General features: G+C 54.4%; 5 protein-coding genes across 5 annotated transcripts; 4 read left to right on the plus strand and 1 right to left on the minus strand.

Annotated features, from left to right (window-relative positions):
• The first annotated feature begins 186 nt into the window (after positions 1-186).
• Positions 187-3,172, plus strand: TrAtP1_004000 (uncharacterized protein). The gene has a single exon (XM_066112122.1). It carries the CDS (start codon positions 614-616, stop codon positions 2,852-2,854), a length of 2,241 nt encoding a protein of 746 aa, XP_065968205.1. The 5' UTR covers positions 187-613; the 3' UTR covers positions 2,855-3,172.
• A 1,353-nt stretch (positions 3,173-4,525) lies between these two features.
• Positions 4,526-7,052, plus strand: TrAtP1_013336 (uncharacterized protein). Its single transcript, XM_014083657.2, has one exon. The coding sequence runs from the start codon at positions 4,910-4,912 to the stop codon at positions 5,951-5,953; it is 1,044 nt and encodes a 347-aa protein (XP_013939132.1). The 5' UTR covers positions 4,526-4,909; the 3' UTR covers positions 5,954-7,052.
• A 743-nt stretch (positions 7,053-7,795) lies between these two features.
• Positions 7,796-8,305, minus strand: TrAtP1_004001 (uncharacterized protein; the record flags this gene model as incomplete). Its single annotated transcript, XM_014083658.2, has 1 exon — positions 7,796-8,305. The coding sequence occupies one exon, from the start codon at positions 8,303-8,305 to the stop codon at positions 7,796-7,798; it is 510 nt and encodes a 169-aa protein (XP_013939133.2).
• An 892-nt stretch (positions 8,306-9,197) lies between these two features.
• TrAtP1_004002 (uncharacterized protein) lies at positions 9,198-12,104 on the plus strand (the record flags this gene model as incomplete). Its single annotated transcript, XM_014083659.2, has 3 exons — positions 9,198-9,320; positions 9,451-10,528; positions 10,591-12,104. The coding sequence occupies 3 exons, from the start codon at positions 9,198-9,200 to the stop codon at positions 12,102-12,104; spliced, it is 2,715 nt and encodes a 904-aa protein (XP_013939134.1).
• A 923-nt stretch (positions 12,105-13,027) lies between these two features.
• Positions 13,028-17,925, plus strand: TrAtP1_004003 (uncharacterized protein). Its single transcript, XM_066112123.1, has 2 exons — positions 13,028-15,167; positions 15,828-17,925. Exons 1-2 carry the CDS (start codon positions 13,472-13,474, stop codon positions 16,859-16,861), a joined length of 2,730 nt encoding a protein of 909 aa, XP_065968206.1. The 5' UTR covers positions 13,028-13,471; the 3' UTR covers positions 16,862-17,925.
• Positions 17,926-18,072: the final 147 nt, after the last annotated feature.

Below are 18,072 nucleotides of genomic sequence, written 5' to 3' on the forward strand. Positions count from 1 at the left end.
CGCGCAAGTCACTGCGCACGCAGCGCTGTGGGCAAAGCTACACACCTACAGTACTAGGCCAGGTAGCTGCGCTGGGAGGGGGCGGCGGGCCTGGATTGGGCTAAGCGGCCACCACCTCACCTCACCTCTTCACAGGCCGGCACCAAACACTTTTTCTAGGGCCCGGCGTCAAATCTTGTGCTCTCTGTCCTTGGAAACCACCATCGCCGTTGCTCATCGCCCGCCAACCCGACCCTCTGCATCATCAACGAGGTGCGCGAGGACCGCCTCCCGCTTTCTTCTCTTCTCAGTCTCTTCTTTGGCCCCCCCCTTGATTGCCCCTCTGGCTGCACGGTCCGGGCTGCTGGCTCGTCGACAAAGCCTGCTTCTTGTTTCTTTGCCTTTCTCTTCGTGTCTAGCACCGCAGGACGGGTTGGGCTCCTCACTCGTCCACGTCTGGGCCCTTTGTTTCCCCCTTGCCGCTGAATCTTGTCCTGCCTTCCATCCATCATCCTGCGTCTCTGCTGCTGCATGGTCTCTCTGATCTGCCACTCGCCCTCCTCCGTCCCCGACGAGCCCCATTCGTCTGCCGTCTAATCGCCTCTGCTCAAGCCGCCAGAAACCAAGATCCACCATGGCCGCTGCTCCCCGGCGTAGAAAGCTCATCGGCCAACGACGCCGAGTCGAGGACGAGGGCGACGAAGAGGGCCGTCCGGAGGCGTTGGAACTCGACGACGACTCCCTGACTGAAGGCTCCGCCGTCTCGGACGACCACGATGGCGCTGACGATAGCGACACCAGCAACATCGATGAGGTGTCGCCCACCTCGCCCAACGCACGCAAGTCCGCCAACGGGTCCGCAAAGGGGGCTGGCCACAGGGCCGCCAAGGCTGCCGCTCAGGGGGGTGGGAAGAAGTCTGTGTCGGACACGGAGCTGACGCTTCACGGGCTGTCCATTGCGGATCAACCGGACTCTGACTCTGCACAAGAGGCACCGGTGGACGAGGTCTCGGTCTCGTCACCCAAGTCGCCCTCTGCCCCCGTCATCGTCAGCTCCTCGTCTACCGCGCGGCCTCAACAGGGCAATCGACGTCGACAGGAACACGAAGATTACAAGCGTCGGAGGGACGAGGATCCGGCCTTTGTGCCCAACCGGGGGTCGTTCTTCATGCACGACCATCGGCATCCGGGACCGGCTGCGAATGGGTTCAGGCCGTTTGGGAGAGGCCGAGGCAGAGGTGGCGGCCGAGGTGGCGTGGGGGGGACCGTATTCCCCAGCCAAGTAAGTGAAATCCATCTCCGTTGTTGTTGTTGTTGCTGTCATTTTCCCTATTGTCACTTCTTGACCCCTCCCCCCTTTCTTCATGTGAGCTCTTCTTCTAACGTCGTTGATAGCCAGCTACACCACCCCGCCGACCCTACTACAAACTCCCAATGGACGCACGACATGCACGAGACTGTCGCAGACGTGATTCCACGTCGCCCCCGGCAGCCGCCTCAAGAAGAGGGACCGCCCAACGGCACTGGTTTCATCCCGACGTGCGAGCCCAGTGCTACTCCGATTAATAGGACCCTATCGACTGAGAAACATATCGGCAATGCCCAAGTTCGGGTCATCCTGCCGGAGACGACGACCCCCAAGGTCTTTCCCGGCATTCCTGTCAAGCAATACACAAAACTCCCTGACCATCGCCCGCCTCTGCGCAGGGACAAGCCAGTGCGCATCTCGTTGCCAAACCACCCCCCGCGATACATATTTCCTGCCCCGGATCGATCATTCACATTCATTCCCCGCGCGCTACGACCCAACCAGCAGCGACTTCGAGGTAGACCTCGTTCCTCCTGGGGCTCCGTCGGCGGCTTTTCTAGGAGAACGAGCTTGTTTGGCAGCTACTATGGCGGAAGTATCTATTCCCCTAGTGTTGCTGTCAGCAGGCGTTCATCCATCGTATTGCACGATAGAGACGGCGTTTTTTCGCCCACCGGATCCATCATCTCTCGCCCTGCGCTTCAGACTGATAACAGGCCTGTAGTCCGCCTTCCTCCGGCCCCGCAAACATTCGTCCCCGCTATGGGAGTGGAGGAACCGGCAGGCCCGTCTCAATTCATGGTAGGTGGGCAGGAGACATCTATCGGAGATATCCCCCAACCGCAATCGTACCCTCTTCCACAGAGGCCCAACTTCCAGGAGAATTTCCCGTCTTCAATCCCTATGCACCAGCCTCGCCCCCAGAAGAACATCTCCGTCGCGGATATAGAATCTCCTACCATGACGCAGAATGCCTCAGCCTTCCAGCAGGCCTTCCATCAGCAAGTTCCCCCGCAGATGGCAAACGGATACCAGGATTCGCACGCACGTCGTCCTTCGTATCCGACTCATGTCTCGACGGGCACCCCACTGTCCCAGATTCCGGAGCGAGCCATACATGCGGCGCCCTTCCAGCCTCAGCCCAATGCGTATGGCCAGCCCGCTTTCTATGGCCAGCAGCAGCCGTATCAACCACATCTTCAGCAGGCATACTACTATCCTCACGGCTACTCTGGTCCTAGCATGCCCGCCTCTGCCGTCACTGCACCCCCGTTTGTCCCTCAAGGGCAGACGGGCATGGCAGGAAGCTTTACGCCCCAGAATCAGGTTGAACAGGCCGCTGTCGGCATGGCAGGGCCACCCACAAACCTCGTGGCCCAAGAGGCCAATGGTATGGTTTACTATTATGATGCTTCTCAGCTACCTTCGGTAAACCCTTACCAACCGTACCCTGCCTCGCAACCGTATCAACCCAGCGTAATGGGCATGGGCGGCATGGTGACGCCCAGTCCTGACGGCTTCTACTATCCCCAGCCTGCGCCGGGCATGGTCTACTACTCACAATAGGCTTGTGGGTTATGTGGCGGATTTTGCGGTGGATATTGTGGCGGGCAGCTCTTCATGCCTTCATGGTGATCAACTTCTCATCGCATATTGCATACCAACTTTAATATCATCATCACGGCCCTCTCAACATCTCACTCATTCTCATGCAATGGTTCTTTTCTCTCTTCTTGTTTTTTTTTTCCTTTATGGTGTCATGGGTTGGGTCTCCACGTATCATTCATATCCCCTTTTCGTGGCTGGGTGGTTCGAGTGCTCAAAATCATGATTTCTTCTTGTCTTATCTTCGCGGTTCATGTTTTTTTTTTTTTTTTTTTTTTTTTTTTTTCAAACGTATTGTTATTGATCATTTTCGAATTATGGATTCTGGATTGGCCAGTTGGGAACTCCAAGAATACCTGGTGTGCGCGCCTTTTTCTTGTCGGTTCCGGATTTTCTCATTGAAAAATAAATCTCAAAGGTTGGAGGGTTCTTCATGTTGTCGACTGTTGTGGCCGTCACAATCATTGTTATCTGTGCCGTGGGCAGTCGGTGACCATATGCTATGGTTGATAGGAAGATGGGAAAATATTTTTGATGGGATGCTTCTTTATTGTCTTTTGTCTTTTTTTGGTCTTGAGCGAAGGGGAGAGAAATGCATTAGTAGCTGAGAGCGGATCATGAAAGCGATGCTGCAGCAGCTTCTCTTTGCTCAGTTTTCTTTTATTTGTTCCTGTTACCTAGTTTGGGATGTCTTGTTCGGCTGCGTGCGTCAGTATGTGTGCCCGTGTGTTCATTGTGCTGTTTCCATGGCAGCGGCGTTTCAAGTGGTGTTTTTGGAGGCATTGTGTAGTAGCTTATTATTTTACTCATTAAATCTGCTGGGAAAATGGAGTTGAATTATGTGGAGTATTCATGGTGTGTCTACCTCCTTTCTTCTATCCTTGAAACTTCATTTGCATACATCTTTTATTTCTACGAGCGAGTAACTGGGTTCTGCATTTATCATTACAGGCCAATGCATTGGCGAAACGACATAAAAAAAGGGGGCTTGCATTTGAAAAAAAGTTATGCTTCATGTATTGTAAGGACAAATTCACCTCTTATAACAAGGCGTATTTGGTGTAACAATCTGATGCTATCCGAGCTGAGCTGAGTAGTACCTTGTTCCCGTGACAAAGTTTTTTGAATGAGGGTCTCTGGCTTGTTGTTTTGTTCAACCTATTGTTACATACATGTAGTCTGCACTGATCAACTACATGCTAGAGTGGAAACTGAAGCATGTATTTAGGTCTGCCACTCTTAAATTTAACTTGAGAATGAACTCTATGGAGAGTACACATTGTCTATCATATGTCAGAGAGGGGTTTCTTGTTGTGATGCACAGCATACCCAGTGTACCACCAATGGTAGCGATACAAGCACGCTTTGCCTGTTCGCTTAACCGAGAACATGTAGGACGGTTCGATTTAGAGCTGTCACAAAGTCTTGCATAATATGGAGCTGATGCTACCCTGAAAATTGATTAATGTGTGCCACGAGATGCTAGGCTACACAGATAAAGTTATGATACAGTATCATTGTGACTAGGATTATTCTAGGCAGAGAGCTTGAGCTGAGAGGTGGAGCGTAATGGCATGTTTCTATCTATACCGCATTGACAAGCCCTAGGAAGCATAAATGCATTCATGAGATGGGAGTTTACACGGCTGGAAACCGTAGCACCCAATTGATTGGGTCCAGCCAGCTGCATTCACTTACGCTTGGTCAATAGAGTGAATCAGGCACCCCCCCCCCTTAGCCAGCTGCATTGACCTGCATGTGAGTCGACAGTGAATTTTTTGCATTCAATAGCCCCAGTTATTCACATTTACCATTGACTAGGTAGTCTATAGGGCCAGTTTCATGAACTATCAAGATATATTGAAGCCCCTCTGTCATGAGCCGGGTTCCAGCAACTTGACTCAACTTACTTACCAACGCCATCATCAAGCCCCCCCCCAGTCAGTAACTCGAGCTGTTCGTTCTGTTTTCATCTTGTACCCATCATCTCACTAACTGAACTGGACAAAGACAACAATGGAGGAAGCACCTATCAGTGATGAAGCGGCCGCGCAGGTCGGAAGCGAAAGTCTATACGCCATCCAAGCCGTTCCTGGCAAGGGAATTAGCCTCATCGCCACCACGAAGATCCTCAAGGGCGCTCGTATCCTTTCTGAGCTTCCTATTTTCAAGGTCTCGTATGCAGAAAGCAACCGTCAGGTTCTCGCCAATCATATTGCCAACAAGCTGAAGGACCTAGACGAGGCTAAACAACGAGGATTTCTGCATCTTCAGAATGTCTACGGCCTCGATGATGGCCTTTTCCTTGGGATTGCCAGGTCTAATGTGAGCCCCTTGGGCCCTGGAGCCTCCGAAGGTGGTCTCTTCCTCGACGCAGCTCGCATCAATCACTCTTGTCGACCCAATGCGCATAAAAGCTGGAACGAGAATCTTCAGCGCCTCACGGTCCACGCAGTCCGTGATATCGAACGAGGACAGGAGATTACCATTTCATACCTGGGCGAAACGTTGAGTTATATCGAGCGCCAAGCGATCCTGAAACAACGTTTCCGTTTTGATTGCGGATGTGATCTCTGCTCGGCGACGCAGTTCCAACGCTTAAAGAGCGACAGCAGGATTCGAACGATTCAACAGGCTCACGCCATCCTCATCTGGTACAAAGGCGGAGCTTTCATGCTCGACTACGAAGATGCGCTTACTCTCACGCGCGGCATGCTAACGGCATTCGAAAAGGAGGGCGCCTGCGATGTTCGCTTCCCGAGCGTGTACCTGACCGCATTTCAGGTAGCGATCAAGAATGGGGATACAGCAAGGGCCAAGATCTTTGTTGAGAGAGCATATGCGGCTAGAGTTTTGGTGGAAGGCGACGACAGTCCAGAGGCTGAGAAGGTGGCGGCGCTTGTCGAGCAACCTACACTGCACCCGCTTTATAAGCCGAGCGACGACGTGTCTGAGGTTGAGATTCCTCAGGGAGTGAGCGAGGCCGAGTTTGAAGACTGGCTTTGGCAACAACGCTTTCCTGTTAGTGAGGACGAGGACGAGGATGAGGACGGCCTTTGATGCACCAAATACTGGCTCAAGTGATGGTAGCAATGGTTTGGGGCATTAGAATGCAAAGCCCTAAAACAGGTAGAGATTGCAGACAATCATTCTAGGTGCTATTGTTACCTGATTGTGCAGATATTAGTTTACATACAGTTAATGTTGTCTTGCATTTGCCATTTCTCTTCATTGTTGAGCCAAAGTGACTGCTGACGCCGAGACAGAGCTCATGTTGAAGAAGACGGCTAGATTCGTGAGCACTGCTATTGGTGCGACCACGAAGATGCATCTGAATAGAAAATCTAGATAGATCGCAAAGGCCATAAAAGGAAGGCCAAGATGCTGGATTGGGATTACTTATCTGGAATGCAGTATATATGATTGTGGTTCAAGGTACATGCCTATGCATCCCACTTATATCCCGATATCAACCATCTGAATGCAACCTCTCCCACCCAAACCAGGATAAAGCCAGGGAGTCCAGCCGACCTGTGTCTCTATCTCTCCCTTGCTTTGCTGCTTGTTTGCTTGTTTGAGTAATTGACAGGGGGACCCAGGCTCGCCGGGATGCAACAGCTTCGGAGTACGGATATGGGCAAGGGATACGGGCAAGGGATATAGCGCCGCAAATAAGGAGCCTTGTTTGCACATCATGCAACCCCTTCTGCGAGGAATCAGGCTTTGCCAGCCCGTCCTTGTGCAAATCCAACGCATCACAGTTTGGCCTCGTTGTCCCTCCAGCCCTTCACCAATCACCGACAGACGCTGGATGGATTCTCCGAGATCCCAGGCTCGGTGTCACGATATCTTACCGCATTCGGGCCATCACGCGCACCGAGCGGAGCCCTGGCCGCTTCACGAAGCTCGTACGAGTGCCGTGTCTGGCTTGTGACGGATACAATGCATTTGACACCTGGCTCCAAGAAGTAGCATGTACCGAATACCTACCTACCTTCTTTACTGTACGGCCAGGCACCCTGATGTGGGATATGGGAAATGGAAATAGAGCTCTGGATATGCTACGGAGAAACTGGATATCAGACGCAGTAACATCGGGTGTCGGGATTATCTTTGCCTTGTTTGAGGCCACCCGTGAAGAATCTGCTCGATCTGACTCGTATGCATTACTTCATCCATGCACCGTATTTGGAGACGACGTTTGACGATGAGCAGCTCCGCCGCCACAGCCAGCAGGCTAAGCTAATAAGTATGTTTGTAGAATGTTTTAGTGTTTCGGTGAGGTGAGTGCTTCGGGTAAGCAGCAGTCCAGAGCTCAGACTTTTTCGTAATCGGCTCTTGTCAAGCCAGAGAACCGGCCACTCACATTGCTCACACCATAGGCTTATATGCTGCCATGGCGTCCGATGGAGCCGGCGTGGGAGCTGGACAATCATTAATCGTTAACCTTATCCGCCACAATGCAAGTTAGCATGCAAGGGAGGCAGCAGCAGGCAGTGCTGTAACTTGAGCAGGTATGCAGTATGTAATATTGACGGGCTAGACGCACAAGTCGTAGCGCGACCAAGTTGGAGGGATGGCGGGACGGGTGAATGATAGGGCGAGCGAGAGACAGGCCAGAGACAGACAAAGCTGGCGTGGCTCCTCTGCAGCCTGGCAATTCTGCTGGAGTGCCCGCGTTTCGCTGCTGGCCACTCACCTGTTTGCCTCGCCCGCACCGCCATCAGCGTCCAGGCATCCGCCGTCCACGAATTTGGCCACAATTGGCGAAGCAAGAAGCTTCGTGATGGGCTTTTGAGTTGCCTCCCAGGCGTCAGCTACTAGCAGTATAAGTGGTAGTCGGTTTCGAATGGAATGGCCGAGGATACCGCAGGCTTTGGGGCTGGCCGGAAGACGCACGGGTCACCACTGAAGGTGAGAGCAGCTTGCATGTACTGGCATGTACCCGGTACCGTCACCAGCCAGGCTTGGCCCTATTGATCGCCTCCCAGACTGCTCCAAGGAGGCAGATGCTGCTCGACAGCGAATCAGCGGGCGCTGCGTCCCGTGTTGTGGTGCTGAGCCTGAGACAGCTTCCAGTTCAAATCTTGTTCTGAGCGGCTTCAAGGCTTCTTGCTGCTGCTGCTGATGTACACGAGACTGTACACCGTACACGCCAACTTCTAACGCCTCAGATTTGCCTTTGGCCGCTTCCCGGGGGCGTCTTGCAGTCCTGCACTTGGCCGTCCTGGTGCCGGAAATACCTGGGGCTAATGGCGCCATTGGCCGCTCACGACCCACCCCCAGCGCTTTTGCTTGTGCTCCAGCCCAGCAGGCAGGGATTTGTTTCGTCACTTTGGCCAGCCAGGGGCGCAGACAGTGGACGAGGGTGCGTGGCGCACTGGCTGTTTCTGATGCCTCGCGCGCTGCCATCTTCTCCGCACCTGTCACCGCTAGCACTGTGGCGACCTGAAGCTTTAGCGCAGTGGAATGGCGATTCTCTTGGCCCCAGCCCTCCGCTGAGCATCGGCGCCATCAGCGCTGTGGTGCTGCGCTGCAGGCCAGCTGCGGGTACTGTACCGAGTACCGCTGCGGTACCTACACTGGGCTTGCAGCTACGCGTCCCTGCGCGTCCGTTCTGTTGGCCTCTACCGCTCGCTTTACTGGCTCCAGACTTGTCACCATCACTTCTCAGCGACGCCAGGTACTGGGTACCTTGTGCTGCAGCGCTGCCCGCCTCCCAGTACCCAGACGTTGCAGTGACTTTGCCCTGAGCCGGGCCTGCAGAGGTCCTCGGCAGCTCCACTAGCAGAAGATGCAGCGGTTGCCTCCCAGTCGGTGAGGCCAGAGCCGAGCTTGCCTGCCTGCGTCACAGCGCATCATGTACCGGCGGCAGCGCACGGGAGGGGACCGCCAGGTCACTGGTACAAGCGCCAGCAGCAGCAGCCCAGAACACCCAGAATGCACTGCACTGCGGCCTCTCCAGTTTCCGGCTCGCCTAACCCGGTCAGCCTGGCGCCTTTTGTAAGAGCTTCGCTCCCAACCACGCAATCGTCATCTCTCCTCTCTTTTTCCTCCTCTTCATCAACCTCTTCCCATCTCCATCACCACTGCAAAAAGGGTTGCATCGCCATTGCCTCGCTCCTTGATACTGCCATCTGTCCTTTTGTCGGTAGCCCGTATAAAAGAACAGCCTGCTCTGATAGCGTCGACTCAAGGGGGAAAGTTGTTATCGCGTGAGTAGCCCACCGCTTCGTCACCGTCCTCGCATTGTTAGTATTTGCATCCTGCTAACAAGACCATCATCACCACATAGACCGCCATCATGGCTTCTATCCCCCAGCCTGGTCCTGAGACCATGGTCACCCTCAAGGTGACTTTTGAGAACACCACTCGCCGAGTCAAGATGCCACTTCGTGAGATGACGCCTCACGTTCTTGAAAACAACGTATGTTTGACTATACTTTCATCTTTTCCATTATATCAGTCATCATTCTTTGGGTAAAATGGTGACGCCGCGTATCTCACATCTACCATGGTGGCTCCCAAGATGCCAGAGGTGCTGACATGACATCCAGATCCGAGCCTTCCTTCGCATCGCCCCCGAGGCCCGGATGATCGTTGAGCGCTACTCTGACTCCGCCAGTGCTTTTGTTGTCCTCGACTCGAGTAATATGCCAGTCTACAAGCAGTTGTTCAGGGCCGCAAAGGCCAAGTCAAAGCTGAAGCTGCGTGTTTCGGTTATCCAGCCACCACCAAGGGCTACACCAAGGCCCGTCACAGTGGAGGATGCGCCAGAGGCCTCAGCAGCAGAGACCTACGAGCCCACTGAGAAGATTACCCCCACCGAGAGCGACGTCTCTCAGTCAACATCAGATTCGGCCACTGAGATGCCGACGCCATCTACGGCTCCATCTTCGATTACCCTTCTCTCGGGTGTCGAACTGCCCCTGCGACCTGCGTCGCCTGTCCGGCCCGCACCGGTCGAGGCCACCAAGGTTGAGGAGACGACTGAGACTCCTGTCCCGGAGTCCCAGCCAGCAAACTTTGCTCAATCTGCTCCTTTTGATCCTCAAACAATCTACTCGTCGTTCCAAGAGTACTGTGACCCGGCCTCGGTCCTGGCTCCGGCTCCGGCCCCGGCCCCAGCCCCAGCCCCAGCCCCAGAGTCGTCTCTTATCATCACTCCCGCTCCGTTCGCTGTCTGCTGCAACCACTGCGAAAAGACAGTTGCGGATGTCCACTATCACTGCCAGACTTGTGATGATGGCGATTTCGATCTTTGCCAGGCCTGTGTTGATCAGGCAGTCAGCTGCTATGATGAGAACCACTGGCTGATTAAGCGGACTATGATTGACGGCCAGCTCGTCGCTAGCAGCACCGAGAAGATTGAGCCCAAGGCCCAGGCCAAGAAGCAGGAGGAGACCCCCGTTCAAGAGGAATCGCTCCCTACACCTGAGAGAGATGAGTATGCTGTCGAGACCACTCACATTGAGAATGCCCCAGTGCCATCAATTTGCATGCCAATTGTCGCTGAGCCTCTGAGGACTATCGATGTGGCTCCCGCATTCTCTCCAAGAGTTCCATTTGTTGATCCCATGGGCGCCAGATGGTCTTGCTTGGGCAACATGCGAACATGCAATTGCTGTGTTCAAGGTATGTGCACCCTCAACAAACTAAATGATCCCCTCAGAGCTCGTCAAGCTAATGAATCTCAGAACTCCCCGAGGCTGAGTTCCTCCACTGCACGACTTGCGAGGATTTCGACCTCTGCCAGGGATGTTTCGCCAAGGATGCCCACGGCCACCACCCCAAGCATGCCTTTACCCCTGCTGTTGCAGGTACCAACATGCCACACCACATTACCATCAAGATGGGAGCTGGCCGCAACCAGGCTCACCACGCTGTTTGTGATGGCTGTGACAAGTACATCACTGGCGTCCGCCACAAGTGCCTGGACTGCCCAGACTGGGATTACTGCTCTGAATGCGTTGTCAACGCTGCCTTTGTGCACGCCAACCACCGCTTTGCACCCATCTATGAGCCCCTCGCTGATGTTCATTCTTACGCTTGTGCTCAGCCTGTGCACATGGGCATCTGCTGCGATGGACCTCTCTGCTCCAGCAATCAGGACTATCCTACCTACATCAGAGGCGTTCGGTACAAGTGTGCTGTCTGCCATGACCTCGACTTCTGCGCAAACTGCGAGGCTAACCCTGCCAACGAGCACAACAAGACCCATCCCCTCATCAAGTTCAAGACGCCTGTTCGCCACGTTAGTGTTACTACTACCGGCGAGCACCAGGATGGCAAGCGCATGCCCCCTATGGGCGACCGCGCCAAGAACGCCGCCAAGTCTGCAGAGACTTTGGGCGAGAGCAACTCCATCAACGCCGTGCAAACCGTTGTGGACGTGAAGCCTGAAGCGCCCAAGGTTGAGGAAGCCAAGGTGAAGGAGGAGCCCGAACCTGAGATCAAGGAGGAGGTCAAGGAGGAGGTCAAGGAGGAGAAGGTCGCCGAGGTTGCAGCATCTGTCAATGAGCAAGACCTCCGTGCCGTCTTCCTCCGCGATTCCGTGTCCGATGGCACCATCATGCCTCCCAACCACGTCTTTGAGCAGACCTGGGTGCTTCGCAACGAGGGCACCACTACTTGGCCTGCTGGCTGCTCCGTCAAGTTTGTTGGCGGTGACTACATGGGCCATGTTGATTCCGCTCACCCCGCCGGTATCTCCGAGCTTGTTTCAGCATCAGAGTCAACTGTCTGCTATGCCCCTCTTGCCCCTGGCAACGAGTTCCCCTTCACCGTGCTTCTCCGCACTCCTGCTCGCGCTGGCCAGATCATCTCCTACTGGCGCTTGACTACTCCTGAAGGATTCAAGTTTGGTCACCGTCTCTGGTGTGACGTCAGTGTGCGAATGCCCCCGCCTGAGGCTCTGCCAACGACTACGGTTGAGGAGCCCAAGAAGGACGAGGACGCCCAGTCTGGCAGCGTCATGATCTTCCCCAAGCTTGACAAGGAGTCGCCTCACGCCAGCATCCACGAAGAGGTTCAAACTCGGCCTGTTGCTGGAGAGGAGAGAGCCACGGAGACTGAATCTCTGCCCGCCAGCGGAGGAGAGTATGAGTGGGACGGATCGGACGACGGCTTCATGACCGATGAAGAGTACGATATCTTGGACGCTTCTGATGAAGAGTACCTGGAGGATCGCGAGAAGAGATTGAGAAAGTAACGGAATGGCTTTTATGGACAGCAGCTTTTGAATCGGAATATGGGGAATTTGTTTTCTTTCTTCTTTGTCTTTGGCATGCGCTTCTTTGCTCTTCTTCCCTTGCCAAATGGGCCACAGTACTGTACTTCCGTTTATCCCCTGTTATGGGACCTTATTCCCGCTGGTTGTCATAATGCCCTGTGGCCCGAGCTCTCTACTCTTCAAGGCCCGGCACCAGACAACGCAGATAAGAAAATCTGGCACCACCCTCGTTTGATTTCATCTATTAATTGTAGGATTTGATTAGGGATAGGTCATGAATTTTTACCAATAGTATTGCTAACTATTTTGAGAACTATTCTATTCCGTCGCGTGTCAAAATGTCCTTTTTTTTTCTTCATTCCATTTACACCACTGTAAATGAATCTTTCGTGATGTTCATGAGGCTCTCGTGCAATCCAGGCAGCAAAGGCGAAAACCAAGTAGCCCTCGGTAGGCGGTACCAAATGAGTACTTACGCGCCGTGCGTGCAGCTCCACAGCGTGATTGGCTGCATCGGCGACGAGCGAGGTTGCGTCAGGGCAAAAAACTGCGCGGGCAAGTGACGTTGTTGGCCAGGGCGTGCCCAGCCGGCTGCAGCGCAGAGGGTGTCCTGCCGTGGTAGCAGTGACCTCAGCCCCAGGCGTCACCGGATCACCTGCGTCGGCCACTTCCAGTAGCAGCCGGCGGCTTACCTAAGTGACAGTCGGGGACGGGAGCCGATTTTTTTTTTTTTTTTCTTTCTTGCTAGGCCCTTTCCTTGTTCTCAGTTTTCGCCTCAGGCCGCATGCTATGCTTAACCTGTACTGGAGGGGCGCCGAAAAGCGGGTCGCGAGCGTGCCCCTTGTGCTGCCAGTAGACCAATATTTACCTGGCTTGAATCGCCCCTTGCCGCGCCGCCCGTCTCGTTTTTTCTTCTTCTCTGCGCAGGTGCCGCAACAAGCTGCGGGCCATCCTCTTCGACTTCCCTCCCGCCAAACCACCGTCCGCCGGTTGTCGTGTCAACTCTGTGGCAGCGACCTGGACGACTCTGCTGCGAGCGTTTGCATCTGATTCGGTGTTGCAATCGCGACGAGGTTTTTCACAGTCTTTTTTTTGCTTTGTCCTCGTTTGCTGTGAATCCCCGCAGTAGCTTGTGCTCGTCTGCGAGTGCTTGCCCTCTTGACGGCTTTTTTTTTTTTCGCCCGCCGTCTTTTGCGGACCACGCTCTCTCTCTTTTCTGCACCCCTGTGGCCGTTTTCATCCACCGACCCTTGACGCGACCCAGCACTATATCATCGTCGCGCCTCTTCTCTTGTCCTTGTTCTATTCTCACATCCCCTACTGCCACCTCCTGCCTCGTCGCCGCCATGGTTACTTTTGCCCTTCCCGGCGAGTACGACGCCGCGGATGCTGGAAGCAGCACTCCCATGTCACGTCCTCCTCTGCCCTTTGCGAAGCGCACCTACGTCGCGACGCCATATGCCCACAAGCGCCTGGGAACGCCGCACACAGCTCCGTCGCGCAAGCTGCTGATAAAGCGCGATGAAGTCTCATCGGGCGCCCTGAACCGAAACGGCGTCTCGTCTCGCAGCAACCTCTTCAAAGCCTCCGTCGCCGAGGACCTTCCGACGAGCTCCTTCTCGCCCAGCATCCCTCAGAGCACGATGAAGAAGGTCTTCGCCCCCGGCGCGACTCCCGAACCGAGTCGCGTGTATCGCGAGTCCACTGCTCGCCTGACGCCTCGCGGCCTGGCCGCCCACTCCTCAGACAAGGAGCTGTTCAACATGCGAATCTCGTCGCCACCCCCAGAGCTGACCGGCGAAGTCTTGGCAAACAGGGTGCCAAAGGACTGGAACGCCAAGGGATCCATCTATGCCGATCAGTTTTTGGCTCATCTCTGCCCTCCAGACCTCGACGACGAGCAGCGTCGCCAGTTCTTCTGCATTCTCGATCTCCGTCGACTGAAATATGCCGCCAACGAGATCTTTTCCAACAAGACTTGGAAGCTCAACATCATGAACTTTGCCAAGGAGTTTGAAAAGAGCCGAAGCATCATTCTGCTTCGATATGGACTGTACGAGTTCCAGAGCGTTAAGCCGTCCAAGGAAGTTCTCAAGAGATGGCGCCGAGAACATGGTCTGCCCGATCCCGAGGAAGAGGAGGAAGAGGAGCAGACCAACGGCACGCCGAGCAAGCCAATGTCCGTCAAGAAGCGCAAGGCTGATGATGACCTTTCAAAGGAGACGGCTGATGCGACTGAAAATGTGGCAACAGCGAGCAAGCGAAGGGCTACCGTCAGCGATGAAATAGACGAGCCTACTGCCGTCACTCCTGCTCCTAACAAGAACAAGAGAAAGACTGTCGCCAATGAAGCGTCGCCCGCCAAGCTGCAAAAGGCTACTCCATCTACCGCCAAGTCGCTCTTTGTGAAGATTGCCAGCAAGCCGGCTGCGACTCCCACATCTCCCCTTGCATCTCCCGCAGGTTCTCTGGCTGCGGCCTCTCCTGCCCCATCTCCCACTCCTTTCAAATCGGTTGACAAGAATGCCGCCAATGGTAAACTGTCTCGCTCGGTATTCAACAACTCTTTGAAGCCCCCAGTCAACGGCAATGGCAACATCTTTGGCTATCTGTCCGATGCTAGCTCCGCAAAGAATAGCGGCGTTGAAGCCGATGCTGAGAGTGAATCTGAGTCTGATGAAGATGAAGATATCGAAGACAGCCAAGAGGGCGGGCAGAGTGATGAGCCTAGCGGCGCAGCTAGCGGTGCAGGCGACGTTTCCTCTCAGGCTGGATCTAATCTATTTGGAACCAAACCATCAACCGGCTTTGGCACTGGTGTATCCAGCGCTGCTGGTACACGGGATAGCACTCCAGGCCGCAGCCTCTTTGACCGTATCACCAAGGATCAAGATGGGCAACCAGTGCGAGCCGATGATGAGTCTGCCGACGAAGTCGCCATCAAGAAACCAGCATCATCCATCAACCAGACCTGGAATCCCACGACCCAACCCCTCAAATTTGCCCCTACCTCAGCCGCCACCCAGAATGGTTCACTTTTTGGTAAAGCAACCTCAACCTCCACCTCCACCTCCATTTTCGCGCCCAAGAGCACTGCACCATCCAACATTTTTGGAGTTTCCAAGCAAGATCAGAGCTCCAAAGCAAACACGCCTATTTCGGAAGCCGACCTGGCTGGCGGAGAGTCTGATAAGGAAAATGACTCTCAACCTACCAAGAAGGTCTTCTCTGAACCCAAGGTGTCTGCCATCCCAAGCACCGGCGCGTCGCTCTTTGGTCTCAAGCCCGCCGCGGCCGAGCCCGTCAAAGTGAGCGAGCCTGTCAAGCCTGCAACTACCGCCACCACCACCAACTTGTTTGGCGCCATCGGAAATTCTGATGCAGCCTCGAAGCTGTTTGGCGATGTCAAGACTTCAATGCCTTCGGCGTCTACAGCTGCTCTGTTTGCTCCCAAGAAGGAGTCCGAGAAGCCCCAGGGCAATGGACTCTTTGGCAACTCGGATGCCGCAAACGCAAACCCGTTGACTGGCGCGTCTGCAGCTCTCTTTGGCATCAAGCCAGCGACGCCGGCCGCAGCACCATCTTCTGCACCCCTATCCGCCCCTTCTCCTGCCCCTACTACCAATCTATTTGGCACTGCACCAGCAGCACCACCCGCAACAACCACTCCAGTTACCTCGACTAACTTGTTTGGTGCCGCAGCCCCTGCACCTACATCCACGTCCACATCTCTGTTTGGAGCCAGCACCCCTGCCTTCAGTTCTGAGCCCGCCAAACCGAAGCCTGCCTTGTCCTCGTCCACCAGCTTGTTTGGCACCGCTGCTCCCGCGGCTGCGCCAACCAGCTTGTTCGGTGCCCCGAGCGCCGTGCCCGCTAAGAAGGATCCTTCTCCTCCGGCTGCCAGCCAGCCCGCCGCTGCACCTCTGTTTTCCTTTGGATCAGCGGCCGGTACAGGCCCCAAGCCCACTGAGACCTCCCAGCAAGCTGCCAAATCTCTGTTTGGAGCGGCTCCAAAGTCACCTCCCGCTTCATTCTCGACCAACAGCTTGTTTGGCGGAAGCCCCATGAAGCAGGACGATGCATCACCAGCAAAGAAGCAGTTTACCGGTCTTGGCACTGATACTTCAGCGCCACCTCCCGTTTTCAACTTCGGCACAGCAGGCGGCGCAAGCTCAAGCTCAAGCTCCAACTTGTTTGGTAGCTCGATGAACTCTGCTCCTGCTCCCGCTGCGGCCCCTCTCTTTGGTGCCGCCCCATCCAACACTGGATCTGGATCCGGATCTGGAGATGGCAGCGGTGGTGGTTTCAACTTCAACTTTGGATCGGGAGGAGCAGGACCTTCAAGTGGATTCAGCAATCCTTTCTCAGGTGGCAACGCCAGCGGAAACCCGACCCAGGCCCCGACCGCGGCTCCTGGAGGCATGTTCGCCTTTGGCTCATCCACCCCGGCGGGAGGTTCTGGAGGCTCCGGAATGTTCCAGTTTGGTAACGGCGCCGGAAGTCAGCCCTCGCAGCCATCAGTGCCTCTGTTCAATGGCGCGGCCTCGAACACGAGCGTGCCATCTTTTACTGCGACGGCTCCTTCTGGTCAGTCATCATCCATGTTTGCCTTTGGAGCAAGCCAGCCTTCCTCCGGATTCAACCTCGCACCGCCAGCTGGTGGCTCCTCGACCACCGGGACAAGTAAGTCTCCTTTTCCGCACCGGAAAATCGCGCCGCTAAAGCGACGGGTCTAGACTCTCCATTCAACCTTGGGGGAGGCTCTAGCCTGGCAACCACACCTGCCGGCGGGACTCCGGAACCATCGACCCAAGTGAAGACGAACAGCAGTGCTGCTGATAATAATGACGAAGAGGGCGAGAAGCATGAGCAGATTAGCTTGACAGAAGGCGCAGACAAGGACGAGGAAGTTTTGCACGAAGTCCGCGCAAAAGTACTCAAGTTTGTTCCCGCTGGTGAAGCATCAGATGCCGAAGAGAAGAAGTCGAAAAGCCCATGGGCTACTCAGGGAGTGGGGGCTCTACGCCTGTTGAAGCACAAAGAAACTAATGCGGTGCGCCTGCTTCTGCGCGCGGAACCTAGGGGCAATGTTGCCATGAACCGGTCTGTACTGCCTGATCTATCATACAAGGCAGATGAAAAGTATGTGAAAATGACTACGTCGAATGACAAGGGTGACGGCCTCGAGACCTGGATGATCCAGGTGAAAACGAAGGATTTGGCCAAGTCATTGGCCGAGGCGTTGGAGACACACAAGGCGTTGAACAAGAAATAATATGGGAATAACAAGTGCATTTTTCTACGGCTGGTTGTTGTTCACTAGGAAATGGGAGATGGGAAGTTTGGTGGCTGTCCTTTTTTTTTTTTTTTTTTCATCATTAGCATTGCGGGCGTTAGAAGGCTTGAAACTCAGGCAGGGGTTTGCCTCGCCTGTTTTTTCCTGGCTGAGGTTTGGTGAAAGAATGAAACTCTATATATCCCAAGGATTAGCCATGCCCTTTTGATTTTGACGATTTATTGTATTCCCACAAGATTATGAAAGTGTAATAACTGGTGTTTTTGTACCTTTAGGGGCGCACTGCTAGCTGGGTTGAGGAATGGATTATCCTAGATTCAAGAAACAAAAGTCCAGCGTTTGTACAGTAAAGAAGTATCCTTGAAGTTGAATTCTTCATGTGCCTTTGTCTATGTGCTATTTGCTGTGAAGTCTGTCTTGTTTGAAAGTCTTGTATGACTTTTCAAATTGCAAATAGGCAGAACATTGAAACTGCATGGTTCCATGGGACAATTTAGCAGCTGCAAGTCGGTCTGGCAGTCTCGTGGGGGCGGGGAGCTCGCTATCGATAGCGGTACTTGGGTAGCTAAAGTTGCGCGTGGCGCGTCTGCGCTCGCTATAGTTCCGCAACTAAACCTCTAAAACACCAACAACAGCTCTTGCTTGAGAGAG

Source organism: Trichoderma atroviride, chromosome 2, assembly GCF_020647795.1.
Source record: "Trichoderma atroviride chromosome 2, complete sequence".
Lineage (NCBI taxonomy): Eukaryota > Fungi > Ascomycota > Sordariomycetes > Hypocreales > Hypocreaceae > Trichoderma > Trichoderma atroviride.